Source organism: Nesoenas mayeri, assembly GCF_963082525.1.
Source record: "Nesoenas mayeri genome assembly, chromosome: 30".
In the NCBI taxonomy this organism is placed as follows: Eukaryota; Metazoa; Chordata; class Aves; order Columbiformes; family Columbidae; genus Nesoenas; species Nesoenas mayeri.
In genome coordinates, this window is record NC_137564.1 from 106,129 (window position 1) to 131,953 (window position 25,825).

The following is a 25,825-nucleotide window of genomic DNA, read 5'->3' on the forward strand; positions in this document are numbered from 1 at the left end:
GCTGCAACCTTTCCGTGCCAGAACTCCCTGTGCAAAGCAGAATGGAAAGCAACAGAGTCCTCAAAATGTTGGAGAAGGTCTCCCCTCAGCTCCTGTTCTTCAGCTGAACCTCCCAGGTCCCTTGGGTGCTCCCATCGCTTCGTGCTCCAGCGCCTTTGGTTCTCCTTGCAGGAGGAAACACCAAAGCACCGTGCTCTGGAGGCTCCGGGAGGACAGTCCCCATGTCCTGAGGAGCTCAGTTCTTAGATTGATAGAGTTGTAGAATTAGTTGTTCTGTTCGGAAAAGTCCATCAAGATCATGGAGTCCAACCGTTCCCCAGCCCCGTCCCTGCCCCATGTCCTGAGAACCTCCTGTCCGTCTGTCCAGCCCTCCAGGGATGGTGACTCCAGCACTGCCCTGGGCAGCCTGTTCCAATGCCCCACAGCCCTTTGGGGAAGAAATTGTTCCTAAATCCAACCTCAACCTCCCCTTGGACAGAAGCTGATGGAAAAATCCACAGGGTTGGACTGTACCAGCTACACCCTGAGGCCAGGACACCCCAACAGCCCAAGGAAGCTCCGCAGTGCCCGGGAGGAGGGATTCACCCACTTGGCCAACCTGGCATCAGCACAGCCCTGGTTACTTGGTTCCAAAGACCTCGGCTGCGGCACTCAGGAGGCAGGTGAGCGGCTCGAGCGTGCGGCTCGGGGTTCGGCACAGATTTGCCACGTTTCTCCCCAGAAGGAGCCGCGTTCCTGGCACCACGGGCTTCACAACGCGGCTCCCGCTGGGATGGCGCGGGCTTGAAGAATAATATTGTCGTTCCCTTCCGATGGCAGCAGCTTCCTCGTGGGAGAGGGGGAAAAGCACAAACGGAGCGCAAATAAGAGGGGAATGTTTGCCGACTGTCTGCTGTGTGTTGTTGCTGTTTGTTGTGTTTCTGCAGTTGCTTTGGCAACCCAGGGAAGACATGCCAGCCTGGAGCATCGTTGGTACCCGCGCTCCGCGGCGAGGAGCCGGGGCTCAGCTCTGCAGGGCCAAGATGCCAGCGCGGTGCAAACCGCTGCTGGGGTTGGGGGGCTTTGGGGCAGGGGATTTTATGGGGTCGCATTTGTGTCCAGGGGGTGAGCACTCACTTTGCACCCACAGAGGGACCCAGATCTGAGATTAGCAAAGAAAACATGGCTTACGTGTCTGATGGGTTCCATGGGGAAAGCACCGGCTGTTCCTTGGGGTGCTTGGGGAGTATCTGGGCTCAGCTCCTTTTATATCCAAAGAAAGGCGGTAAAGCAGCTGTATCACAGCAGGGTGGCTGGGGCCGTGCAGCACCGTGCACAGTTCACCAGAGGGGCTGCTTGTGTGATGCATACGGGGACAAGTCCCCTGCACCCATGTGCCCCGGTCCCACATTGAGCCTGTGTGCCCCGGGATCGGTGCCACCGCTCCATCCCCCCAGCCAGGAGCACAGCACAGGCACAAAACAGCGGCATCTGGCACCCCACGGCGCCACAGGGCGCTTGGAGCACCCACAGTACACGGCCCTGCATGGCACAGCACCCACAGCCCGTGTCTGGGCGCCAATGGCCACGGCGCTTTCCCCAGCTTGCAATGACATCTAGTGGAGCTGCCTCGGGGATTGCTCAGCTCCTGACAGGTCTGTTCGGCATCACCGGGCTTGCTCAGCATCGCTGGCATCACCAGGTCTGGATTTCACCCTCCAAACTCCTTTTTGAAACCACATAATCCCAGAATGTGAGGGGTTGGAGGGCCCTGGAAAGCTCATCCAGTGCAACCCCCCGGAGCAGGAACACCCAGCTGAGGTGACACAGGAAGGTGTCCAGGCGGGTTGGAATGTCTGCACAGAAGGAGACTCCACACCCTCCCTGGGCAGCCTGGGCCAGGCTCTGCCACCCTCACCCCAACAAGTTGCTTCTCATCTGCCAGCGGAACCTCCTGTGTTGCAGTTTGCACCCATTGCCCCTTGTCCTGTCCCTGGTTGTCACCAGCAGAGCCTGGCTCCATCCTCCTGACACTGCCCCTTGCCATCTTGAGCCCCAGCAATGAGTCCCCCCTCAGGCTCCTCTTGTCCCGCTCCAGAGCCCCAGCTCCCTCAGCCTTTCCTCACACGGGAGATGCTCCACTCCCTGCAGCATCTTGGTGGCTGCGCTGGACTCTCTGCAGCAGTTCCCTGTCCTGCTGGAACTGAGGGGCCACAACTGGACACAAGATTCCAGGTGTGGTCTCCCCAGGGCAGAGCAGAGGGGCAGGAGAACCTCTCTGGACATACCTGGTCTCCCATCCAACTACTGACCGGGCCCGACCCTGCTTAGCTTCCCAGATCACACAAGATGGGGCATTCTCAGGGTGCTATGACTGCACATATTTTTTATATATATGTGTACATGTATGTATATATGCTTCTCAAGTGTATCTTTATAGTATCTGAACTAAACCTTTTATTCAAGGGCAGAGCAGAGGGGCAGGAGAACCTCTCTGACCTACCGACCACCCCCTTCTAACCCCCCCCAGGTCCCATTGGCTTCCTGGCCACAAGGGCCCAGTGCTGGCTCATGGTCCCCCTGCTGTCCCCAGGACCCCCAGCTCCCTTTCCCCTACACTGATAAGAAGTAGCTGGGGATTATTATCATCATGCAGAGCTTTTTACATCAGGCTCCCACTCCAGCCCCTGAACATCACAAATAGTGCTCCTGCAAAGCCAACAGCTCTTGGAGGAGATGGTGCCAAACCTGCAGGGAAACAGCAGTTCTTATTCCACTGAAAGCAAGAAAAGAAAAGCAATATATAACATGGCGATAGGTAATATACACCAGCACCCCCCAGAGCCCTCGTCCCTGCTGGCGGCACAGCACCCAACAGCTTAACCACATCCTGCTTGAGAACTGCAAGAGTGCTGCAGCTTGATCCCCATTCATTCCTCCAGAGATATAATCATAGTCTTCGTGAGATGTAATCATAGTATTTATTCAGGAATTAAGTGTGTCTGAAAGCGGCCTAAATTCCCCGTGCAAGAGACGAGTGGAAGCAGCGCTGAGTCAGACGCCGGGGGATGGAGGTGCAGGAATCATCACCAATGTCACAAAGCATGAGGGGACGGATGAGCTGGGGCAGTTACTGAAGCAGCAATAGAGGTGTCCCCAAAAACCTTCTTTTTGGAGCAGGACAGCAGCTCCCTCCTTTATTTCTGCCCCAGCCTGGCTGGGAAACACACAATGAAATTAATTAAAACCATAAAGATCTCCCATTGCACTTTGACTTACTAGGGAACAGCCCATGAGTGTCTTCGTAAGCAGTTATTGCCTCTATATTCTCCTTTTCTGAGCCTCCTATACGTCTAATTCTCATTTCCCCACCTTTAGCGGGAAGAAAAATATATTAAAATACCTTTATTTAATCACTAAAAGCATGTATAGTGTCCAGAAATCCATAGTGTCCTCGAGCAGCCAGCTGTTTGCTAAAAAGCAACTAAACAGCCAAAATACCCATGGAATAAGATACTTAAAAGTGCTGCATGCCACAAAGCTGGGGCAGCTAATGGTCCATGTGGGGGGGTCAGGTCCAGCTCATGCCTGCACAAGCAGGACCAGGGGGGTCCAAGGGATTTGAGGGGGCCCAAAGGATTCGGGGGGGCCAGGGCTGAGCTCCGAGTGCTCTGCACTGGGTGCTGGTGGCTGCAGATGCTCAAACGCTGCATGCGGGCAGGAAAATTCCATTGCAAGCAGCAGCTTTCCCTGCGCAGAGACACGGTGGCCCCCCCAGCATTCCCTGTATCCCCCCCCTCGCCACCCCCTGTTACTTCTTGAAGAACTTCTTGTTGAGGAGGAAAATGAGCAGGTTGACGTTGACTTTGGCCTTATCGAACATCTTCATGACGGCTACGCCCTCGTATTGCAGCTGCAGCAGGTCCTGCAGGAGGTGACGGTCACCGCTGCGCCGGGGGGGTCTGTCCCACCCTCGGGAGCCAGCACGGAGCTGGTGCTGCAGCAGCGAGGTGTCCCCAGCTCAGGGCTCCCGGTGCCCCCAAAACCACGTGTGGGGGCAGCACCCACCCCCAGAGCAGCTTCCCCACCTGGTAGTGCAGCTGGAACCGCTCCATGTCAATCCCCATGAACTTGGCTTTCACTTGGAACCTGCCCAATTCCTCGCAGGGGATGATGTCAAAGATCACATTCCTGAACCTGAAGGGACAGAGGTGCTCGCTACCAAAAGCGCCTTCAAGGAGCCCAAAAACCCCCTCCACATCCCAAACATCCCTTGTTCTGGTTGTACCCAGACCAAACAGCCCCAGCCTGGGGAGGGACGACGCCAAGCCCTTGTGCACCCTCCTCCTGGGCTGTTTTGCTCCTCCTGCCCAAGTTCTGCGCGGAGCAGGAGTTACATACTGGCTGAGCGGCAGCTCCTCGATCTCCAGCAGCACCCCCTTGTCAAACAGCCGGGCCGCCGTGTAGCGCAGCGGCTGCAGCTTCTTGTTCTTCCCGCTGACCCTGGAAGAGAAGGGACCACACGCTCAGAGCCGCACTCCAGCCTCAGACCTCACAACATCCAGATAGCAATGAAAAATGTATATATTGCTTAAAACTATTGGGGTTTTTTGGTACGGAAACATACTTGTTGCTGGCCGCCAGGTTGTCGAGACAGGTCTTGATGTACTGGTTGTAATAATCTATTTGCTCCTCGTAAAACAAGGTCTTGGCGTTGAGGCCCTGCAAGGTCTGTCGCAGCTTCAGGAGCTCCTCTCTGCGGTGCTGCCGGTACCGCCGCTGGTTGCGGATGTCCTGGAGGAAACAAAGCCATGCAAGAAAAGCTATACGGCTCACCCAGAGCTTGGTTGAAGCACATGAGCGAGATCTAAGGTGGGTTTAGCGAGGTGACGTCCCAGATCAGTGTCCCCCAGCACACCTTGGCCAGCTGGTTGATGAGCTCCTGGTACTGGTGAGCAGAGTCCACCAGCCCCAGGCTCTCCAAGCGCCGCAGGTTGCGGATGATCTTGCGCTTCTTGTCCTCCATGGAGAGCTGGTTGTTGGCGGCCAGGGAGCGGTTGCGTTTCAGCGTGACGGGGGTCTGGGCGTCCCGCAGCGCTCGCCTGCGCATGAGGTGCTCGTGGGAGGCTTCCTGGGGGTGAGACAACACGGGGTGAGCCTGGCACCCTGCTGGAACGGGACAGGAGGAGATGGAGCAGTCAAACCCACCGCCCCTTTTGATATGAATCTCTCCTAGCCCAAAATATATGCTTTCTAAGAAAAAAAAGAGCCCAGCCCCTGCCGGAACATAAGAACAGTGCCCCAGCCTTCGAGAGGAGCAGGGCAACATGTTGCCCATGGCTTGTTTGCCTTTTCGTTGAGAATTCTTTTAGCTCATCCCAGCGGCAGCCTCGTGCATCCCACCTCGTGCTCCGAGGCCCGTGTCCACAGGATCTCCATGAGGGAATCTCCTGCCTGCGACTGGATCACGTCCACCAGCATCTGCTTGGTGCTAGAGACCAGAGAGAGAGGTGGAGAGAGGCCCCTCAGGACCATGACCCCCTTCTACCAAAGCAGCACATTACTTAGTGGTCTCCCAAGGTTTTCTTGCCCCCCATGAGCATCCCAACGTCCCAGAGCCCCCCTGGAGCTCCCAGAGCCCGTTCTCACCTCAGCAGCAAGCTCCTGGCATCGCTGTCCTCGCTGCTGGTCGCCGGCACCAGCTTGCCGGTGAGGGTGAGGGACATCTCCATTTTGCTGAGGTGCACGAGTCCCTGCTCGGCGCTGCCATCCACCGGGCTGGGAACGCTCTCCCCTGCGAGGGCAGAGAGAGCCCCGGTAGCCACGTGTGGCTCCGGAGGGTTGGCTTCCCCAAGCCCAAAGCAACCCAGCTAGAGCTTCATGCGAGAAAACCATCGGCATCCTCCTCCTGTGGTGAACACAGAGCTCTACCTACCAACAAGGGCCTGGACCGTAGGAAGCTCATCGAGATCTTCCAGCAGCTCGTGCAGGGGGTCTCCGTGCTGCGGAGCGATGGAGTCTTGGTGCTCGAGCAGGAGCTGGATGGCGCAAGGGAGGAGGGTGAGTGGCAAAGGGACACAGAGAAGAATGGGGAGAGAAGGCCATGCAACAGACTTCACACCCGAGCGGGGACTGCAAAGTTACAAGGTTCGGAGAAGGACAAGCAGTGGAGAACCTGCAGGATCTAGATTATTTCCTTGCTTAAAAGGTAAAAAGGGCCAGGAAAGAGCTGTGCTGGTGGTACAGAGGAGGTGATGAAATACAGCAGGAAGGCCAGGAGGTGAGAGCAGAGGAGATGGTCCCTGCGTCTCTGCGGTGGGTTTGATTCCCTTACCTTGTGCGTGTTGATGAGCTCCCCCACTGTGATATAGATGACCGGTTTGGCCACTGCCACCATCTCCGAGTACTCATCCACGTTAAACCTCTCTTCTGGCTCCGGGATGCAACAAGCAGCAGAGATGAACCTCCTGGGAGGAAGGAGTCAGCCCTTCCACCGGCTCCAAACTGCTCTCCCAGCCCAATGCCACCCCAGCGCCCACCTAAACTTGTGGTAGGTGTCCTCCAGGTACCAGTTGACCCCGCAGAGATGCGCGTTCTCCCCGTCGAAGGCCTTGCGGGCGGCTGCGTGCTGCAGCACTTTGGCGATGGAGCCCAGGCTGCGGCGGTGGTCGGGGTGCAGGGTCACCCCGGCCGAGATGTCCACGATGTCAAAGCCATCGGGGGCCACCACTGCCGGGTTCATGAAACGGTAGTAGAGCAGGTTCCCCACGATCTAGGGCACAAGGCAGGTTGGGTGTTCAGGAATAGGCGGCTGGTGCCCAAGGAGGTGGTAGCTGAGTTGTTTTGTCCTTGCATGGCCCGGTGGGACCCTCCGCGAGGGAACAGCAGCACAGGGAACAGCTACCACGGGCATTTCCTCGGTGGCTCAAGGGAAATATTGACTTGAATGAGCTTTTCAAGTCAAGGGAATTGACCTTCTGTGGAGGGATCGTGTCCATCCACACATGCACGTGGCCACCAAGCCACATGGACCCTCCAGCCCCAGGGTACCTTGTCGATCTCCTCCTCAGGTGCCTTAGGGAACTTCTCAGCCAGGGATGTCCTGAGGATTTTGGCCACGTAGCGCATCCCGTAGCTGAGGAGGAGGCAGGGAGAGGTGCCATCAGCACACGGAGCAGCATCAGGCTCAGCACCCTGCCCCATCCCTACTCAACACCATACAAGCAGCACCGAGCCCCAGGCTTGGGATGATGGAGGAACCCACAGAGACTGGAGCTGGAGGCTGCAGCATCCATTACAGGTCCCCCCCTCCACCCTGCTGCCAGCCCAGGCGTCCCCAGAGGGGCCTTCACCATAGAATGATTTTGGTTGGAAAAGCCCCTCCAGATCATGGAGTCCAACCATAACGCAGCTCTAGCACTGCCCCATGTCCTGAGAACCTCATGTCCGTCTGTCCAGCCCTCCAGGGTTGTGACTCCAGCACTGCCCTGGGCAGCCTGTTCCAATGCCCCACAGCCCTTTGGGGAAGAAATTGTTCCTAAATCCAACCTCCCCCTCCCCTGGCGCAACTTGAGGCCGTTTCCTCTGCTCCTGGCGCTTGTTCCTGGGGAGCAGAGCCCGACCCCCCTGGCTCCAAGCTCCTTTCAGGCAGTTCAGAGATCAGAAGGTCTCCCCTCAGCTCCTGTTCTCCAGCTGAACCCCCAGCTCCCTCAGTCTCCATCACATTGTGCTCCAGCCCCTCACCAGCTCCGCTCCCTTCTCTCCACTCGCTCCAGCACCTTAAGCCCTGAGGGGCCTAAAACAGTTCAGTAACTCAATCCTGCAGCAACTATGGGTTGGGAAGCCCCCATCACCCAACCTCCCTTTCCAAGGCCTTGCTGAAGCCGCCTTCAAGCTGACAGTCGTGCACAGACACGTGTACAAACCACTGAGATACATACGGGATCTTGTCTACAGAAGAGGTGATGGCAGAGACAAACTTGTCCGTCATCGCAAGGAGGTTGCGGATAGAAATATCCAAGCGCCTTCGGACCTCGGTGTGGCTGAGAGCCTGCTCGGGGCTGACCTCATATGGGAGCTTGCTGTGGATGGAAAACAACATCTGCATCCCCATCCCATCAACCCCGCGGTCAGGCCAAGCCTCCTTGCCCAGGGCCCGACCTTTTCTGCCCGCTCTGCGACTCGGTTTGGTTGATCCACGCCTTGTAGATGTCCACGGGGTCGGTGCGGATGCTGAGGGTCTTGTCGCGCAGAACCTCCTGCACCGGGCCCCCCAGGATCTGCCGCAGGGCGTTCTGCCCACGCGCGTTGCGGTAGAAGCTCACCACCAGCCGGATCACCGTGGCGTTCCCCGTCAGGATGTCATGGACGTGGTCCACCTTGGACCTGGGGAGAACAACGGGATGGACAGGAGCAAGGAGATGGACCAGTGTGTTTGTTCCCTAACATAGGAGGCAGCAGCCAGTGGAGACAACTGCATCCGAGCTGATGCTCCTGGTCCAGCCTTTCCCCAGAACTGTCCCCAAACCAGGGCAGCCATGGCCACCCACCTGATCTCCTCCTGCAGTGCTGCTTTGAAGAGCTGGAGCAGCAGATAAGCCTCCCGGGGGTTGGACGCGTAGTTGTAAAGCGTAAAGATCACCGACTCCATGAACTTAGTGGATTTGTTCTGGGGCATCTGGAAGATCAGCCGGGCCAAGTACACAGGCTGGGTCTGCAGGGATGAGGGACACAGTATCACAGTATGTTTGGGATTGGAAGGGACCTCAGAAGATCATCCAGTCCAATCCCCCTGTTGGAGCAGGAACACCTAGATGAGGTTACATAGGAACATGTCCAGGTGGGTTTTAAATGTCTGCAGAGAAGGAGACTCCACAACCCCCCTGGGCAGCCTGTTCCAGGCTCTGCCACCCTCACTGAGAAGTTCTTCTCAAATTTAAGTGGAACCTCTTGTGTTCCAGCTCGATCTCATTACCCCAAGCTTAACCCCAAGAGCCATGGGGTGGGAGGGGTCCCCACACTGCTCCCCAGCTGCGGGGGACACAGCAGAGCCTCCCAGTCCCACCTGCAGCAGGTAGAAAAGGTGCTGGTAGGCCTCCAGCTTCTGTCGCTTCTCCTTGCTGAGCGACTTGAGCCCTTTCTGCTTGTCTATGGCCATCATCTCTGAGAGCTGCTCCTTGTTCTTCTTGGTCAGCTTCTTGCAATGGGAGACGACCTCCTGGAACCAGGGGGCAAGCAGACAGAATCACAGAATCGTTTTGGTTGGAAAAGCCCCTCAAGATCGTTGAGTCCAACCATAACACAACCCTGGTATTAAGCCATGTCCTTAAGAACCTCATGTCCATCCGTCCAACCCTCCAGGAATGGTGACTCCACCACAGCCCTGGGCAGCCTGTTCCAATGCCCCACAGCCCTTTGGGGAAGAAATTGTCCCCAAGATCCCATCTCCAATCTCTGTTTGTGATGCTGAGGGTGGGGACACTCTGGCCCAGGTTGCCCAGGGAGGTGATTGATGCCCCATCCCTGAGAACACCCAAGGTCGGGTTGGATGTGGCTCTGAGCAACCTGGTCTGGCTAGATGTCCCTGGTCTGGCTGGATGTCCCTGGTCTGGCTGGATGTCCCTGGTCTGGCTGGATGTCCCTGCCCATGACTAGATGGTCTTTGAAGGTCCCTCCCAACCCAAACCCTTCCATGATCATAGAGTCACCATTTTGGTTGGACAAGACCCTCCAGATCATGGAGCCCAACCATAACCCACCCCGGCACTGCCCCATGTCCTGAGAACCTCATGTCCGTCTGTCCAGCCCTCCAGGGATGGTGACTCCAGCACTGCCCTGGGCAGCCTGTTCCAATGCCCCACAGCCCTTTGGGGAAGAAATTGTTCCTAAATCCAACCTCAACTTCTCCTGGTGCCACTTAAGGCCATTTCCTCTCATTCTATCACTTGTGATTTGGCAGAAGAGATCAACACCCTCCAAATCCCTTCAACACCTTTAAAAGCAAAGTGGAGAGACGTTCAAGCTGCGATGCCAGAGAGTGGAGGATCAGCTCTGCCTGCCCGAACAGCTCGGACACCGAAGCGTCTCCTCCTCCCCACCTGCAGCGTGATCCTGTTCTTGACCAGCAGCCCGATCTTGATGTCCATGAGGTCCAGGTCGCTCTCCAGTTGCCGGCTGGCACGGATCCTCTTCACCACCTCCTCCTGCAGCCGCAGCACCTCCGACTCCTCCCAGAAGTCGTGCTGGCTCTGCTCCAGCAGGTGGATGAAGCGCCGGACGATGCTGAGCGGTGGGCTCCTTGCGTGGACTGCAGCAAGACACAGTGCCACCGTCACTCATGGGCAAAACTGAGCGGCCACCCCATCATGGAGCCTCAGAGCCGCAGCATCTTGCAGAGACACCCTCATCCTCCTCCCCAAAAAAGCATCTTGTAACACCAGGAGACACGACAAGGTGCCACCATGCTCTGCAACACCTTCCCAGTCACATTATATGATGCTGAGAGGCCACCGAGCCTCTGCCACACTCATGCTTGCCACGGTGACACTGGTGGACAGCCTGCCACCACCGCCCCACCATGCTGGGCCAGCAAGTGCCGAGGCAGAGACCCCTTCCCAATTAATTACAGTCGCTTCACAGACAAGCGACGCTTACCCAGCATCCTGTAATCCCCACGGGCTTTGTTGGCTCGCACGAAAGCCTGGATTTTTATTACAGCTTTAACCTGCCAAAACAAACAAGGGGATGGGGAATGTTTGCCCAAAGCTGCCCGCTCCCACCGCTGGGAATCTGCCCACACCCAGGACAAGGGGCTGCAACACCCACGGGGGACTTCAGGGTTTCACACGTCCCCTCCACTTGCTGCATCTCTCAACAACCCCAGAGATGCCGCTTCGCTTCCTGCAGCCGCACACCCCTTTTCCACCCAAATTACCTTCCCTCTGGGCATCTGGAAGTCCTCGTTGGCTTTTGATGCAAACGGAGTGGTTTCTCTCTCCTCACTCTTTATAAACCCTGATAATTCAGCTCTCACACCTACCAGGCACCTTTTCCTTCCCATCCATCCCCCTGCAAGGACGCGGTTTCTCCCTCCAGTGGTGCCAGAGCGCTCGTGGACAGAGGTTTGACCACAGGATCGTCCCCTCCATCCTCCACCTCGTGCTCCCAGGAGCCGTTTTGCTCCCTATCCCATCACTCACGTTCTGCCTGAAGTACCGCAGCCTCTCCTGGTACCTTTTCCGAGCCCGCCACATCCTCACGCCCGCCTGGATCTGCGAGAGACGTGCAAGCAGTTGGATGCTGGAAGGACTCACTCGGCCAAAGCAAAAAGGTGGAATAGGGGAAACAAGTGGGGTTTTCTGCAAGATGTTCCCCACCATCCCGAGCTCTCCCCATTCTCTCACCCAGCTGCCATATTTCCCCCCTGTTTTCCTCTTTACTGGGTGGGGGGGAAATGCCGCGCTCGTCACCGAGCACACGGGCGGTGATGTCCGGTGTGGGAACAAAAGGTGAAGAGGAAGAGTCTTCCAAACCTTTATTGCAGCATCTGTGTTGGCCCGCAGGTAACGCAGCCTCTCCCGGTAAGCTCTGCGCTGCTTGAACCCTCTCCAGCAAGCCTGGAAGCCAGAAAAGACACCAGGTACTGAGATATGCACAACATGGTTTCTTAAAGACCGCACAATAAGGGATAGTGGCCAGCAGGACCAGTGACCGTCCCTGTGCTGGGACCTGGGGAAGCCAAACCGCGAATCCTGGGGGCGGTTTTGGGCTCCTCAGGACAAGGTTCAAAATGGTGGCACCAGAATCACCTCAGGGCTCAGAATGGTGGCACCAGGGGTGGCGGGATCACCTCCCACCAAGAGAGACCTTGAGGTGCTGGAGTGAGTGGAGAGAAGGGAGCGGAGCTGGTGAGGGGCTGGAGCACAAGGGTAATGGAGACTGAGGGACCTGGGGGTTCAGCTGGAGAACAGGAGCTGAGGGGAGACCTTCTGATCTCTGAACTGCCTGAAAGGAGCTTGGAGCCAGGGGGGTCGGGCTCTGCTCCCCAGGAACAAGCGCCAGGAGCAGAGGAAACGGCCTCAAGTTGCGCCAGGGGAGGGTGAGGGTGGATTTAGGAACAATTTCTTCCCCAAAGGGCTGTGGGGCATTGAACAGGCTGCCCAGGGCAGTGCTGGAGTCACCATCCCTGGAGGGCTGGACAGACGGACATGAGGTTCTCAGGACATGGGGCAGGGACAGGGGTGGGTTATGGTTGGACTCCATGATCTTGAGGGGCTTTTCCAACCAAAATGGTGATTCTGTGATCATGGGAGGGTTTGGGTTGGGAGGGACCTTCAAAGACCATCTAGTCATGGGCAGGGACATCTCCAGCAGGTCAGGGACATCCAACCAGACCAGGGACATCCAACCAGAGCAGGGACATCCAACCAGACCAGGCTGCTCAGAGCCACATCCAACCCAACCTTGGGTGTTCTCAGGGATGGGGTATCAACCACCTCCCTGGGCAACCTGGGCCAGAGTCTCCCCACCCTCAGCATCACAAATACAGATTGGAGATGGGATCTTGGGGACAATTTCTTCCCCAAAGGGCTGTGGGTTATTGGAACAGGCTGCCCAGGGCAGTGCTGGAGTCACCATCCCTGGAGGGCTGGACAGACGGACATGAGGTTCTTAGGGACATGGGGCAGTGCCGGGGTGGGGAATGGTTGAACGTGATGATCTTGAAGGGCTTTTCCAACCAAAATGATTCCATGATAACGCAGGATGGGAAAAGAGAGCGAACCAGCTCCCAGAGGAGCTGCTATGAGAAGCAAGCCCCATCGCATCCTCCGCAGCACCTCAACTGGGTTCTGGCTGTTAAATATACAGAGCAGTGCTGGTGCTCCCAAACTGTCAGAGGATTCTGCCAACAGTCACCCATGGTTTGCACCCCAACAAGAGGAGGAACAGCTTGTGGCAGTGTCACCTGGATCCTGGTGGCCGCCGGGCGCTGCTCCCGCAGGACGCGCCGTCGTGCCGCGAAGTCCCGGCGCACGAGGAAGCCCCGCAGCCGAGCCTGCAGCCGCACCACGAAGGCGACATTGGATGCCCACAGGCACTCCCGGTCGTGCGCCGCGGTCACTTGGGTGATGATGGACTGTGGGGAACACGACGCACCAAGCTCAGCGCCCGGCGATGCCACCGGCGCCCAGCCAGCCCCGTCCTGCCCGTACCTGGATCTCGCCGCGGCTCAGGTGCGTGGTGTTGGGGGCGCCGTGGCGCGGGCGCTGCCAGCCGCCCTCCAGGCTCTGCAGGCTCAGGTAGAAGTCGGTGCCGTCCGCCAGCCGGTGCTGGACCCAGCCCAGCTGCGCGCTCCCTGCGCGGGGAGACGGGGGTGCAGGGGTTGGGATGCTGGAGGAGGGGGGAGTGATATGGGGGGGTATAGGGGGGTGCTGGGGTGATGATGATGGGGGGGGGGGGAATATTGGGATGATGACGACGATATGGGGGGGGGGGGGGGACGTGATGATGACGACGATATGGGGGGGACACGTTGATGACAATGATATGGGGGAATGGACACGATATTGGTGGGGGGACACGATGACGAAGATTTGGGGGGGGACACGATGATATGAGGGGGACACTGATGACAACGATATGGGGAGGGGGGACACTGATGACAACGATATGGGGAGGGGGACACGATGATGACGACGATATGGGGGGGGGGACACGATGACGAAGATTTGGAGGGGGACACGATGATGACGATGATTTGGGGGGGGACACGATGATGACGATGATATGGGGGGGGACACGATGATGACGATGATATGGGGGGGGACATGATGATAATATGGGGGGGGGGACACAATAACGATGATATGGGGGGGGGACACGATGATATGGGGAGGGGGACACGATGATGACAATGATATGGGGGAGGGACACACAATGATGACGATGACATGGGAGGGGGAACAGACGATAATATTGGGGGGGAACAACACGATGATATGGGGGGATGCTTGGGGTGGGGGGGAGGGGGGCTTGTGCTCCCCAAACAGCAGGGGCAGGGGTACACTCCTGGCTCCTCGAAGAGGGGGAAGGTTTTGCACCCCCCAACCTGTTACCCGCTTGACTCTTGGTGGCCACCAGAGCCGCCAGCCGGTCCTGGTAGGCGGCGGCACAGGCGCTGACCACGCCGCGCAGGGACACGGCGGGGTTGAGCAGCACCCGCAGGGTCTGCGCCGCCTTCCCCTCCTTGATGGCCTGGTTGATGGCAGCCATGCCCAAAGCCACTGCGGGAGAAAAGGGGTTCACGTGAGCCCCTTCTTGCCCCCCACACCACTCCCCTTGCTGATGAGGGCAGGACCCAGCACCCATTCTGGGGAGAGCACTCACTGCTCCGGGCTGCCGCCGTGTCCTCGTTGGCCCTGCAGACCCCCTCCTGGATCTCCTCCCACCACAGCTCAGCTCCATCATCCTCTGTGGCCTGCGAGATAGGGGGATACGGAGGGGAAAGATGGGGGCTGCCCAGCTCGCTAGCCCCCAAGAGCTTCAGTCTTGCAGCACAACACCCCTCGAACACCTTCAGCTTTGCAGTGATGGGGGATGCCGGGGGATGCCAGGGGGTACCGAGTGATGGGGGGTGCGGGGGCGGTACTGAGTGACGAGGGATGCTGTGCTGCTGTGGGTACCGAGTGATGGGGATGCTGGGAGGGGTGGTACCGAGTGATGGGGATGCTGGGAGGGGGGGGTACCGAGTGATGGGGGATGCTGGGAGGGGGTACCCAGGGATGGGGGATGCTGGGAGGGGGTACCCAGGGATGGGGGATGCTGGGAGGGGGGTACCCAGGGATGGGGGATGCTGGGAGGGGGTACCCAGGGATGGGGGATGCTGGGAGGGGGTACCCAGGGATGGGGGATGCTGGGAGGTGGGGGGGGGGGGTACCGAGTGATGGGGATGCTGGGAGGGGGGGGGGGTACTGAGTGATGGGGATGCTGGGGGGGAGGGGGGGTACCGAGTGATGGGGATGCTGGGGGGGGGGGGGGGGGGGAACCGAGTGATGGGGATGCTGGGGGGGGGGGGGGGGGGTACCGAGTGATGGGGGATGCTGGGGCAGGCGGGGTACCGAGTGATGGGGATGCTGGGGCAGGGGGGGGGGGGTACCGAGCGATGGGGGATGCTGGGGGGGGGCGGGTACCGAGCGATGGGGGATGCTGGGGGGGGCGGGTACCGAGCGATGGGGGATGCTGGGGGGGGCGGGTACCGAGCGATGGGGGATGCTGGGGGGGGCGGGTACCGAGTGATGGGGGATGCTGGGGGGGGCGGGTACTGAGTGATAGGGGATGCTGGGGGGGGGTACCGAGTGATGGGGGATGCTGTGTTGCCAAGGGGGGGCTACTGAATCACCGGAGGGGGTTCCACCCCACCTGGGCTTTCAGGCGTCGCGCCTGCGCCAGGACGTGGTGGTAGCGCCGCGCGGTCGGGAGGACGATGCCGGGCAGGGCGGCTGCCGGCAGCAGCAACGCCGCCAGCGTCTTCTCAGGGTCCGGCTGCACCAGCGCCTCGTTGATCAGCCTGACAGCAAGGACACCTGCATGGCACGGAGGGGACAGCGGTTCAGCCCCCACCCCAGGAGCACAACAGTGTCACAGCCCAGGGCAGCGCAAGTTTCCCTGGTGCCTGATTCAGGATGAGCTCCCAGTGCAACATCTCTCCTGGAAAGTTTGCAGAACACCCTGCTTGACCAACCCCCCCCTTGCGCAGGAGCAGGACTCACGGTCGTTTTCCTCTTGCACTGACGAGTTGGTGTTGTTCACGCTGTCCTGAATGTCATTCCAGCTCAGGAATTCAGCTCCGGTTTCCCTACATTGGCCTTTCAGCTGCAGTAAGTCCTCAAAATACCTGCAGGAGAGACACAGGGCAGCGGCTGAAAGGAGGTTGGAGCCAGGAGGGGATGCGGTTTGGGCTCTGCTCCCCAGGAACAAGCGCCAGGAGCAGAGGAAACAGCCTCAAGTTGCACCAGGGGAGGTTGAGGTTGGATTTAGGAACAATTTCTTCCCCAAAGGGCTGTGGGTCATTGGAACAGGCTGCCCAGGGCAGTGCTGGAGTCACCATCCCTGGAGGGGTTGAACATGGGACATGGGGACAGGGACATGGGGACAGGGAGCAGTTGGACTTGATGATCTTGATGCGTTTTTCCAACCACGATTCTATGATTTTAGGCAGGAATTGCACCTGCCAGAGCTGCTACTTTGCTTTTCCAAGGGGAAAGAGTAAGGTGCAGAGTGGCAACGCTGCTGAAACAAACATGCACAACGCCCAGGACCCCTGGCCACCCCTTCCCAATGGACTGTTTCCCCCCAGCCACCACAAACACCAATACGAGCGTCCTTACCGCTGCACGTTCGCATCTTCCACCGCCGCCAAGCCCAGGGCAGGGCTGGCCAGGCTGCTCCAGAGCCCGCGGGCATCCCTGGCATCCAAGGCTCGGTTAACCAGCGCCACAGCCGAAAGCATCTCCACAGCCACAAAGAGCTCCTCCTGCCCCAGCTCGCCCTGCACAGTGCGGGCAGACACACTGACACCTGTGCCCCCACCCTCCAGCCCCACCATCCCCCCCCCAAGATGTACAGGACCACCCCCCATCCTCACACAGATCCCTCCCCACCCAGGGGTGCCCAGCGAGTTCTCACCTGCGGGTGCTGGCGCTGCAGCAGGGCCAGCTGGTGCTGGTACAGGGGGGCGGCCGGGGGGTACACGATGGGCAGCTGCGCCGCAGGGTCCATCAGCGCTTCCAGCGTCTGGGCCGCGGTCCCTCGGCGGATGGCCGCGTTGATGCGGCTGACAGCTTGCAGCACTGCGGGGGAGCCGGGGTGAGCAGGCACGGGGGCTGCACGGGGTGGCCGTGCCCCAGCCCCATTGGGGTGACTTGTCCCAGCTGCTAGCAGGACCACCAGCTCCAGGGGCTGCTCTGGGCAGCAAAAGCTGCCACAAGCCCAGTGTCCATCATGGTCAACTCACTGGCTCGCTCCTCATCGGCTCTCTTGTTGGCCACCAGGATCCCGGCCACCACCTCCTCCTGCTCCAGCAGCTCCACGTAGCCCAGATGCTGCAGAAAAAGGGGCTTCATAGAATCATTTTGGTTGCAAAAGCCCCTCCAGATCATGGAGTCCAACCATACGCAGCTCTAGCACTGCCCCATGTCCTGAGAACCTCATGTCCGTCTGTCCAGCCCTCCAGGGATGGTGACTCCAGCACTGCCCTGGGCAGCCTGTTCCAATGCCCCACAGCCCTTTGAGGAAGAAATTGTTCCTAAATCCAACCTCACCCTCCCCTGGCGCAACTTGAGGCCGTTTCCTCTGCTCCTGGCGCTTGTTCCTGGGGAGCAGAGCCCGACCCCCCTGGCTCCAAGCTCCTTTCAGGCAGTTCAGAGATCAGAAGGTCTCCCCTCAGCTCCTGTTCTCCAGCGATCCAGATCCCTCTGCAGAGCCTCCTGCCCTCATCACATCAACACTCCCTCCCAACTTTGTCTTGTCCAGGAACCCACTGGGGGTGCATTCGACCCCCTCATCCTGATCATTGGTTAATATATTAAAGGGAACCGGCCCCAGCGCTGAGCCCAGACATCTGGTCCCTCACCAGATCCTGCTCGTGCTGACGAAGCAGCCACACTCACACCCTTTGCAGAACGCTGCTGATCTGCAGAGCGACCCCCTGTATGGGGGGGATCCCCCCTCCGTCCTGGAGACCACGGCACCCCCAGATCACCCCACGGCACCCCTGGGTCACCCCATGGCACCCTCGGGTCACCCTACGGCACAGGCTCCCCAACCCCTACCAGCGCCTTCTGCTCCCGGTCGGCGCTGAGCTGCTCCAGGTACCGGTCCAGGTTGTCACGCTGGAGGTGGCGCAGGGCCAGGACAGGGTCCTGCAGGGCGCGGAGCAGCCCCGGCGCGTCCTGTCTCTCCAGGGCATCATCCACGTCCTCCAGAGCGCCGAGCACTGGGAAGGAGACCCGTTCACACCCGGACGAGGCGAGCGGGTGAGCCGCCCGCAGCCCCAGGGAGCAAAGGGAGCGACAGTTGGAGCCGTCATACCAATAGGTGTAATTTCTCCTTGGAAATACACCCCCAGCCCCGCTCCCCACTGGGTCTGAAGCTGGCCTGTGCACATGGCTCCTTCTGCTGTGCCCCCCGCCCCGGGCAGGCGCTCTCCTGCAGCCTGGGGTACCCCAGTCCCACCAATAAGCTCTGGGGACCCCCCCAAAAGGGAAGACGTTTGTTCGCTCACCATTCACTTTGTTGATGTTCCCTTGGATTTCAGCCTGGGTCAGACACCGGTCATAGATGTCCTCTCCCTCCGGGATCCCCTGCAGGTACTGCAGAGGGACACCCCACCTTGAGCTTTCCACCCAAGCACACCCCAAAAACCACACAGGGGGGTCCCTGGCAGATGCCAACGCTTATTTCCCAAGCACTGGATCAACCAGTCCCCGAAGACAAATTATCTCCCTCCCACTTCTCCCATCTTGTGACCAGCACAAGAGCTCCCAGGTTGCGTTTTACCCACTATACGGGGGGACGGTCTCTGACCAAGTGACACCCCCATCTGGAAGCACCCACCAGCACATCACTAAAGGGGCTGCTCCTCCCCCAGCCCCCCAGGACCCTCCTGTGCCCTCCTCACCCTGTTCCTGGCATTGCTGCCCTTCTCCAGCTTGGCGTGGTGGAGCACGTCCTGGTAGGCACCCGTCAGCGCCTGGCGCAGGTTGAGGAGCATGGCGCTGGGGTTGCGCAGGGCGGCCAGCGTCTCCGCCGCCACCCCGCGCTCCACCGCTTCGTTGATGGCCAGCACGGCAGCGTGGACTGCAGGACAGAGGGAGGGAGGTGGGTGAGACGGGCCACAATGGACCAGCTGCTACATCCCTGTGCACAGTGGGACAAGTCCGCGCCACGCACGATGGTGGCAACCGCCCTTCTCAATGAGCAAACTGCGGTCTCCAGCGCCTGGGAGGCATCAGTGTTTCTACAGTAGCTGATGTGAAACCTGGGTGCTGCGCCAGCCCCTGCAACCACACACGGGGCTGGGGGAGCAACCAGGTGCCTCCACTGCATCCCAGAGCACAGAATCACAGAATCGTTTTGGTTGGGAAAGCCCCTCGGGATCAAGAGTCCAACCATAACCCACCCCTGTCCCTGCTCCATGTCCTGAGAACCTCATGTCCGTCTGTCCAGCCCTCCAGGGATGGTGACTCCAGCACTGCCCTGGGCAGCCTGTTCAATGCCCCACAGCCCTTTGGGGAAGAAATTGTTCCTAAATCCACCCTCACCCTCCCCTGGGCAACTTGAGGCCGTTTCCTCTGCTCCTGGTGCTTGTTCCTGGGGAGCAGAGGCCCGACCCCCCTGGCTCCAAGCTCCTTTCAGGCAGTTCAGAGATCAGAAGGTCTCCCCTCAGCTCCTGTTCTCCAGCTGAACCCCCAGGTCCCTCAGTCTCCATCACATTGTGCTCCAGCCCCTCACCAGCTCCGCTCCCTTCTCTCCACTCGCTCCAGCACCTTAAGGCCTTTTTGATGTGAGGAGCCCAAAACTGCCCCCAGGATTTGAGGTGCATCCTCCCCATTCCCAGCACAGGGACGGTCACTGCCCTGGACCTGCTGGCCACACCAGTGCTGGTCCCAGCCAGGACACTGGTGGCCACCGGGCACACCGCATTCCCCAGAGCATCATGCACTTTGCTGGGCTCAGATTTGACATCTGGGGGCTGAGCCAAGATCCTGCTTGGGCACCATCACCTGCTGCTTCATCCACCGAGAGCTCGTTGGCCAAAATGCCGCCGATCTTGCTGAAGGCGGGCAGCTGCAGGCCGTACTTCTCCAGCTCCCGCTTCGTGTTGGTGATCTCCTCCTCTGGAGCAGAACATAGAGGTGTCACCATCACTGGGGCCCAACCCAGGGGTGGGGGTGGCAGCTGAGCCCCCATTCAAATCACAGCAAACACCCACCCCGGGGCAAACGTCACCCGGGCAGCTTTGGGAAAGCTTGGCCAAGGTCTTCATTCCCCACAGCCCTCCCACCGCAGGGACCGCGGGGCGCTGTTGGTAGAGCCCCACACCGGATCCCCCGCGGCGCCGTACCCGTGAAATCCACCTTCCCATACAGGTCCTGGATCTGAGGAGCCAGCCCCAGCTTGAAGAGGTACAAGCTGAAAGACCAAGACACACGCCATGAGCACATAGTTACTTGTTTCTCCCTCCAGAAGCTTCTGCAACAGCCGCGGCCATCGCGGTGACACCACCAAAGGGCTCCTGAGCACCAACATGAACCATGCCAGGTTTTTGGCAGCGGTGCCGAGCCATGGACCCCACCTGAGCGCGTGGATGCAATAGACCACCCGGGGCATGTTCTTCTTGTCATAGATGTCGGTGGTCTCTGGGTGGAATATCTGCTGACAAAACAGACGGCTCAGGTGGAGACACCACCAGGATGGTCCACGGGGAGGCCGAGCTGGTGCTGCGCAGCCCCAGCACCCGCCACAAAGGCAAAGCCCAGCACGTTCTTTGGCCTGGGGGGAGCGGAGGGGACACGTTACCGAGGGAAGCCCCACGTGGCTCATGGCGTCACGCCAGTAGTTGATGTTGTCCGTGTGCCGAAAGTGCAGCCCGGCCGCCTGGAAGAGAAGCTGGAGTCAGATTGAACCCCACGTTCCATCCATGGGGTTCCCCCCCAGCTTAGAGATAGAAGCAAAGCCTGTGACCTGCTCAATTAAATTATCCCTTAATTGCAATCAGTATGTCCCATCCCCACTTTGCATTCAGCAGTGATGGAAAGGGAAAGGGGGTACGCACCCCCCAATGCTGCCGTCGTACCTTGTAGCGCGTCTGCTCGCGGTCGTAGATCTTCTTCAGGGGGACCACGGTGGGGGCGAAGCAGTGGCCCAGCTTGGCCAGGACCACCCCATTGCGCAGGGTCTCCTCCAGCTCCGTCGGGGGGGGCAGGTCCTCACTCAGACAGGTCTCCATCCAGCTGGCAGGGTGGAGATGGGCACATTATGGACCCCCCCTCATACCCCACCCTGACACCCTGGGTGCAAAAAGCAGCACCCGAAGGAGACACGCTGCCCTCACCACCCCCATCAATCCCCCCATGGCAGGGAGAGGTTGGCCCCCCACTCCTGTGCTGCAGGGGTGTTTCTTAGTTTGGGTGCAACGGGATGAGCACCCCCGCAAAAAACAACCCCCAAAACCAACTCTGAAGGGCCAGAATGGGTCTGGGGGTACAGGTCAATGTGGGGGTGGGCAGGTGGGTGGTGGGGGAGGCAGGAGTGTGGGGATGCAGGTGGGTGTGGGGGAACAGGCGGGTCTGGGGGAGCACAGGGATGCGGGGAGACAGAGGAGGGTCAGGGGTGCAGGTCAATGTGGGGCAGACAGATCTGGGGGTACAGGAGGGTCAGGGATGCAGGTCAATGTGGGGCAGACAGATCTGGGGGTACAGGAGGGTCAGGGTGCAGGTCAATGTGGGGCAGACAGATCCGGGGGTACAGGAGGGTCAGGGTGCAGGTCAATGTGGGGCAGACAGATCTGGGGGTACAGGAGGGTCAGGGGTGCAGGTCAATGTGGGGCAGACAGATCTGGGGGTACAGTAGGGTCAGGGACGCAGGTCAATGTGGGGCAGACAGATCTGGGGGTACAGGAGGGTCAGGGGTGCAGGTCAATGTGGGGCAGACAGATCTGGGGGTACAGGAGGGTCAGGGGTGCAGGTCAATGTGGGGCAGACAGATCTGGGGGTACAGGAGGGTCAGGGTGCAGGTCAATGTGGGGCAGACAGATCCGGGGGTACAGGAGGGTCAGGGGTGCAGGTCAATGTGGGGCAGACAGATCTGGGGGTACAGGAGGGTCAGGGGTGCAGGGTTGCCTGTCCCCCCACACTCCTGCCTCCCCCACCACCCACCTGCATCCCCAGACCTGCACTCCCCCATGCTGACCTGCACCCCGGCCCCCCTCCTGCCCTCCACATTGATCTGCACCCCCGACCCTCCTGTACCCGTAGACCCACCTGCACCCTCAGACCTGCCTGTCCCCCCACACCCACCTGCACCCCCACACTCCCGCCTCCCCCACCACCCACCTGCACCCCCAGACCTGCCTGTCCCCCCACACCCACCTGCACCCCCACCCCTCCTGTACCCCAGACCCACCTGCATCTCCAGACCCTCCACGCACCCACCTGCACCCCTGGACCTGTCCAGAATTGCCCTTCGGAGTGGGTTTTGGGGGTTGTTTTTAGGGCAGCAGCGGCAGGCAGGATTTCACAGCTTTATCCCCTTCCCCCCTCCCTTGCACACCCTTTCCCCTCCCAAAATTTCAGCCTGAAGGCAGAGGGCCCCCCCAGACCCAGCCTCACCGCTTGGCTTCCTCCAGGCGACACAGATACTGGTAGGCGATGTTCTGCCGCCTCTCCTCGTCCATCTCCTCGGCGGTGCGGCGCTCGTCTGCGCGGTGACGGGGGGACATCAGCCCCCCAGTTCTGGCACCCGGCAGCACACCCACCAGACACACCCCCAATACGTGTCCCCTCCAGCTTGTCCACAGGTGCCACCACTGTCCCCCCTCCAGCCAGTCCCCCAGATCTGCACCCCCTGATCCTCCTGTACCCCCACACCCACCTGCACCCCCAAACCTGCCTGTACCCACACTGAGCTGCACCCCAACCCTCCTGTCCCCCTCACACCCACCTGCACCCCCAAACTTGCCTGTATCCACACTGACCTGCACCCCAACACCCACCTGCATCTCCAAACCTGCCTGTATCCACACTGAGCTGCACCCCTGACCCTCCTGTACCCCCAGATCTGTCTGCCTCCACATTTACCTGCATCCCTGACCCTCCTCTGTCTCCCCACACCCACCTGCACCCCTAGACCTGTCCACCCCCACATTGACCTGCACCCCGACCCTCCTGTCCCCCCCACATCCACCTGCATCCTTAAACCTGCCTGCACCCACACTGACCTGCACCCCAACCCTCCTGTACCCCCAGACCTGCCTGTCCCCCAGACCCTTCACACACACCCCTGTACCCCTGCCCCTCCTGTCCTCCCACACCCCCCTGTGCCCCTAGACCTGCCTGTATCCCCACATTGACCTGCACTCCTGACCCTCCTGTACTCCCAGACCAACCTGTACCCCCAGATCTGTCTGCCCCACACTGACCTGCACCCCTGACCCTCCTGTACCCCCAGATCTGTCTGCCCCACATTGACCTGCACCCCTGACCCTCCTGTACCCCCAGATCTGTCTGCCCCACATTGACCTGCACCCCTGACCCTCCTCTGTCTCCCCACATCCCTGTGCTCCCCCAGACCTGCCTGTTCCCCCACACCCTCCTGCACCCCCACACTCCTGCCTCCCCCACCACCCACCCGCACCCCCAGACCTGCCCACCCCCACATTGACCTGTACCCCCGACCCTCCTGTACCCCCAGACCCATCCACCTGCACCCCCCACCCCTCCTGTACCCCAGAACCACCTGCACCTACAGACCCTCCACACACCCACCTGCACCCACACCCCCAACCCTTCTGTAGCCCTGGACCTGTCTGTCCCCACACCCTCCTGCACCCCCCACCACCCACCTGCACCCCTAGACCTGCACACCCCCCACGCTGACCCGCACCCCTGCCCCTCCTGTCCCCCCACATTGATCTGCATCCGCGACCCTCCTGTACTCGTAGACCCACCTGCACCCCCAGACCTGCCTGTCCCCTCACACTGACCTGCACCCCCACCCCTCCTGTACCCCAGACCCACCTGCACCTCCAGACCCTCCACACACCCACCCGCACCCCTGGACCTGTCCAACCCCACACTGACCTGCACCCCCGACCCTCCTGTATCCCCACACCCACCTGCACCCCCAAATCTGCCTGTTTGCCCACACCCACCTCCACTCCCACACCTGCTTGTCCCCACACCCCGCTACGCCCCCAGACCTGCCTGTCCCCCGCACATTGACCTGCACCCCCAGACCTGCCTGTCCCCCCAACACTGATCTGCACCCCCAGACATGCCTGTACCCCCGACAGGGACCTGCACTCCCGACTCTCCGGTACCCACAGACCCACCTGCACCCCCAGACCTGCCTGTCCCCCCACATCCACCTGCACCTCCACACTCCTGCCTCCTCCACCACCCACCTGCACCCCCAGACCTGCCTGTCCCCCCCACATTGACCTGCACCCCCAGACCTGCCTGTCCCCCTCACATTTACCTGCACCCCCAGACCTGCTCGTCCCCCCGACATGGACCTGCACCCCCAGACCTGCCTGTCCCCCCAACACTGACCTGCACCCCCAGACCTGCTTGTCCCCCCACAGGGACCTGCACTCCCGACCCTCCGGTACCCATAGACCCACCTGCACCCCCAGACCTGACCGTCCCCCCAACATTGACCTGCACCCCCAGACCTGCTTGTCCCCCCACAGGGACCTGCACTCCCGACCCTTCGGTACCCACAGACCCACCTGCACCCCCAGACCTGCCTGTCCCCCCCACAGGGACCTGCACCCCCAGACCTGCCTGTCCCCCCCACATTGATCTGCACCCCCAGACCTGCCTGTCCCCCCAACACTGACCTGCACTCCCAACCCTCCGGTATCCACAGACCCACCTGCACCCTCAGACCTGCCTGTCCCCCCCACATTGACCTGCACCCCCAGACCTGCCTGTCCCCCAACACTGACCTGCACCCCCAGACCTGCCTGTCCCCCCCACAGGGACCTGCACCCCCGACCCTCCGGTACCCACAGACCCACCTGCACCCCCAGACGCGTGCACCCCCACATTAACCTGCACCCCCGGCCCCCCCGCACCGCTGCCCGCCCCCCGGCGCGGCCGCTCACAGCGCCCCGTTCCCGCTCCGTCCATGGCTGCGGCTGCGGCCGCGGCGGCTCCACCCGCGATTTGAATCTCCCGCCGCTCACGTGGCGCCGCGCGGGGGCCGCCGGGAGTTGTAGTTCGGTACCGGGACCGCGTGGGTGCGGGGGGTGTCACACACGTGGGTGCGGAGGGGGGGGGGGGGGGGTACAAACCAGGGCCAAGGGACACGCGGGGTGCGCACCCCTGAGTGCCAGAGGGACAGCGCACACGGGGACCTGCGGGGGACTCACGGGGACACGTGGGGGCGTTGGGAGTGGAGCATCTCCCGTGTGAGGAAAGGCTGAGGGAGCTGGGGCTCTGGAGCTGGACAAGAGGAGCCTGAGGGGGGACTCATTGCTGGGGCTCAAGATGGCAAGGGGCAGTGTCAGGAGGATGGAGCCAGGCTCTGCTGGTGACAACCAGGGACAGGACAAGGGGCAATGGGTGCAAACTGCAACACAGGAGGTTCCGCTGGCAGATGAGAAGCAACTTGTTGGGGTGAGGGTGGCAGAGCCTGGCCCAGGCTGCCCAGGGAGGGTGTGGAGTCTCCTTCTGTGCAGACATTCCAACCCGCCTGGACACCTTCCTGTGTAACCTCAGCTGGGTGTTCCTGCTCCGGGGGGCTGCACTGGATGAGCTTTCCAGGGCCCTTCAATCCCCCACATTCTGATTCTGTGATCTGCCCCCCAGGCTGGGCCAGCCAGGGGTCCTGGGGGCTCCAGGGGCCAGACCTGCACCGGAGCCGGGATGTGCCGGTGGGTCCCGGGTGCCCGTCAGCCCCGCTGCACCACACATGGGTCCCCACTAAAATCCACAGCGCCTGCCACGAGCTCGCTGGGCCAGCGAGGGGCCGGTTGTGCCACCGTCATACAGCCCACATCAGCGCCGCTGCACCAAGTTGCCATGGCACTGTGCACCGCGCCAGTGACGGGGGTGAAACCAGA

At 60.5% G+C, this 25,825-nt stretch overlaps 1 protein-coding gene across 1 annotated transcript; it reads right to left on the reverse strand.

The window, feature by feature from the left end:
- Positions 1-3,790: 3,790 nt before the first annotated feature.
- IQGAP3 (IQ motif containing GTPase activating protein 3) lies at positions 3,791-22,450 on the reverse strand (the record flags this gene model as incomplete). The annotated part of the gene is made up of 37 exons (XM_080361144.1): positions 22,368-22,450; positions 20,834-20,990; positions 20,557-20,634; positions 20,333-20,409; positions 20,102-20,169; positions 19,761-19,874; positions 18,656-18,834; positions 18,260-18,347; positions 17,808-17,971; positions 16,991-17,078; positions 16,663-16,826; positions 16,365-16,525; positions 15,747-15,871; positions 15,397-15,560; positions 14,365-14,455; positions 14,094-14,261; positions 13,191-13,333; positions 12,944-13,114; positions 11,511-11,594; positions 11,178-11,249; positions 10,633-10,702; positions 10,077-10,285; positions 9,044-9,196; positions 8,529-8,692; positions 8,140-8,364; positions 7,920-8,060; positions 7,030-7,114; positions 6,519-6,751; positions 6,314-6,446; positions 5,915-6,017; positions 5,629-5,773; positions 5,383-5,470; positions 4,898-5,110; positions 4,607-4,773; positions 4,381-4,482; positions 4,068-4,176; positions 3,791-3,904 (listed from the first exon to the last, which is right to left on the reverse strand). Exons 1-37 carry the CDS (start codon positions 22,430-22,432, stop codon positions 3,791-3,793), a joined length of 4,875 nt encoding a protein of 1,624 aa, XP_080217270.1. The 5' UTR covers positions 22,433-22,450.
- Positions 22,451-25,825: the final 3,375 nt, after the last annotated feature.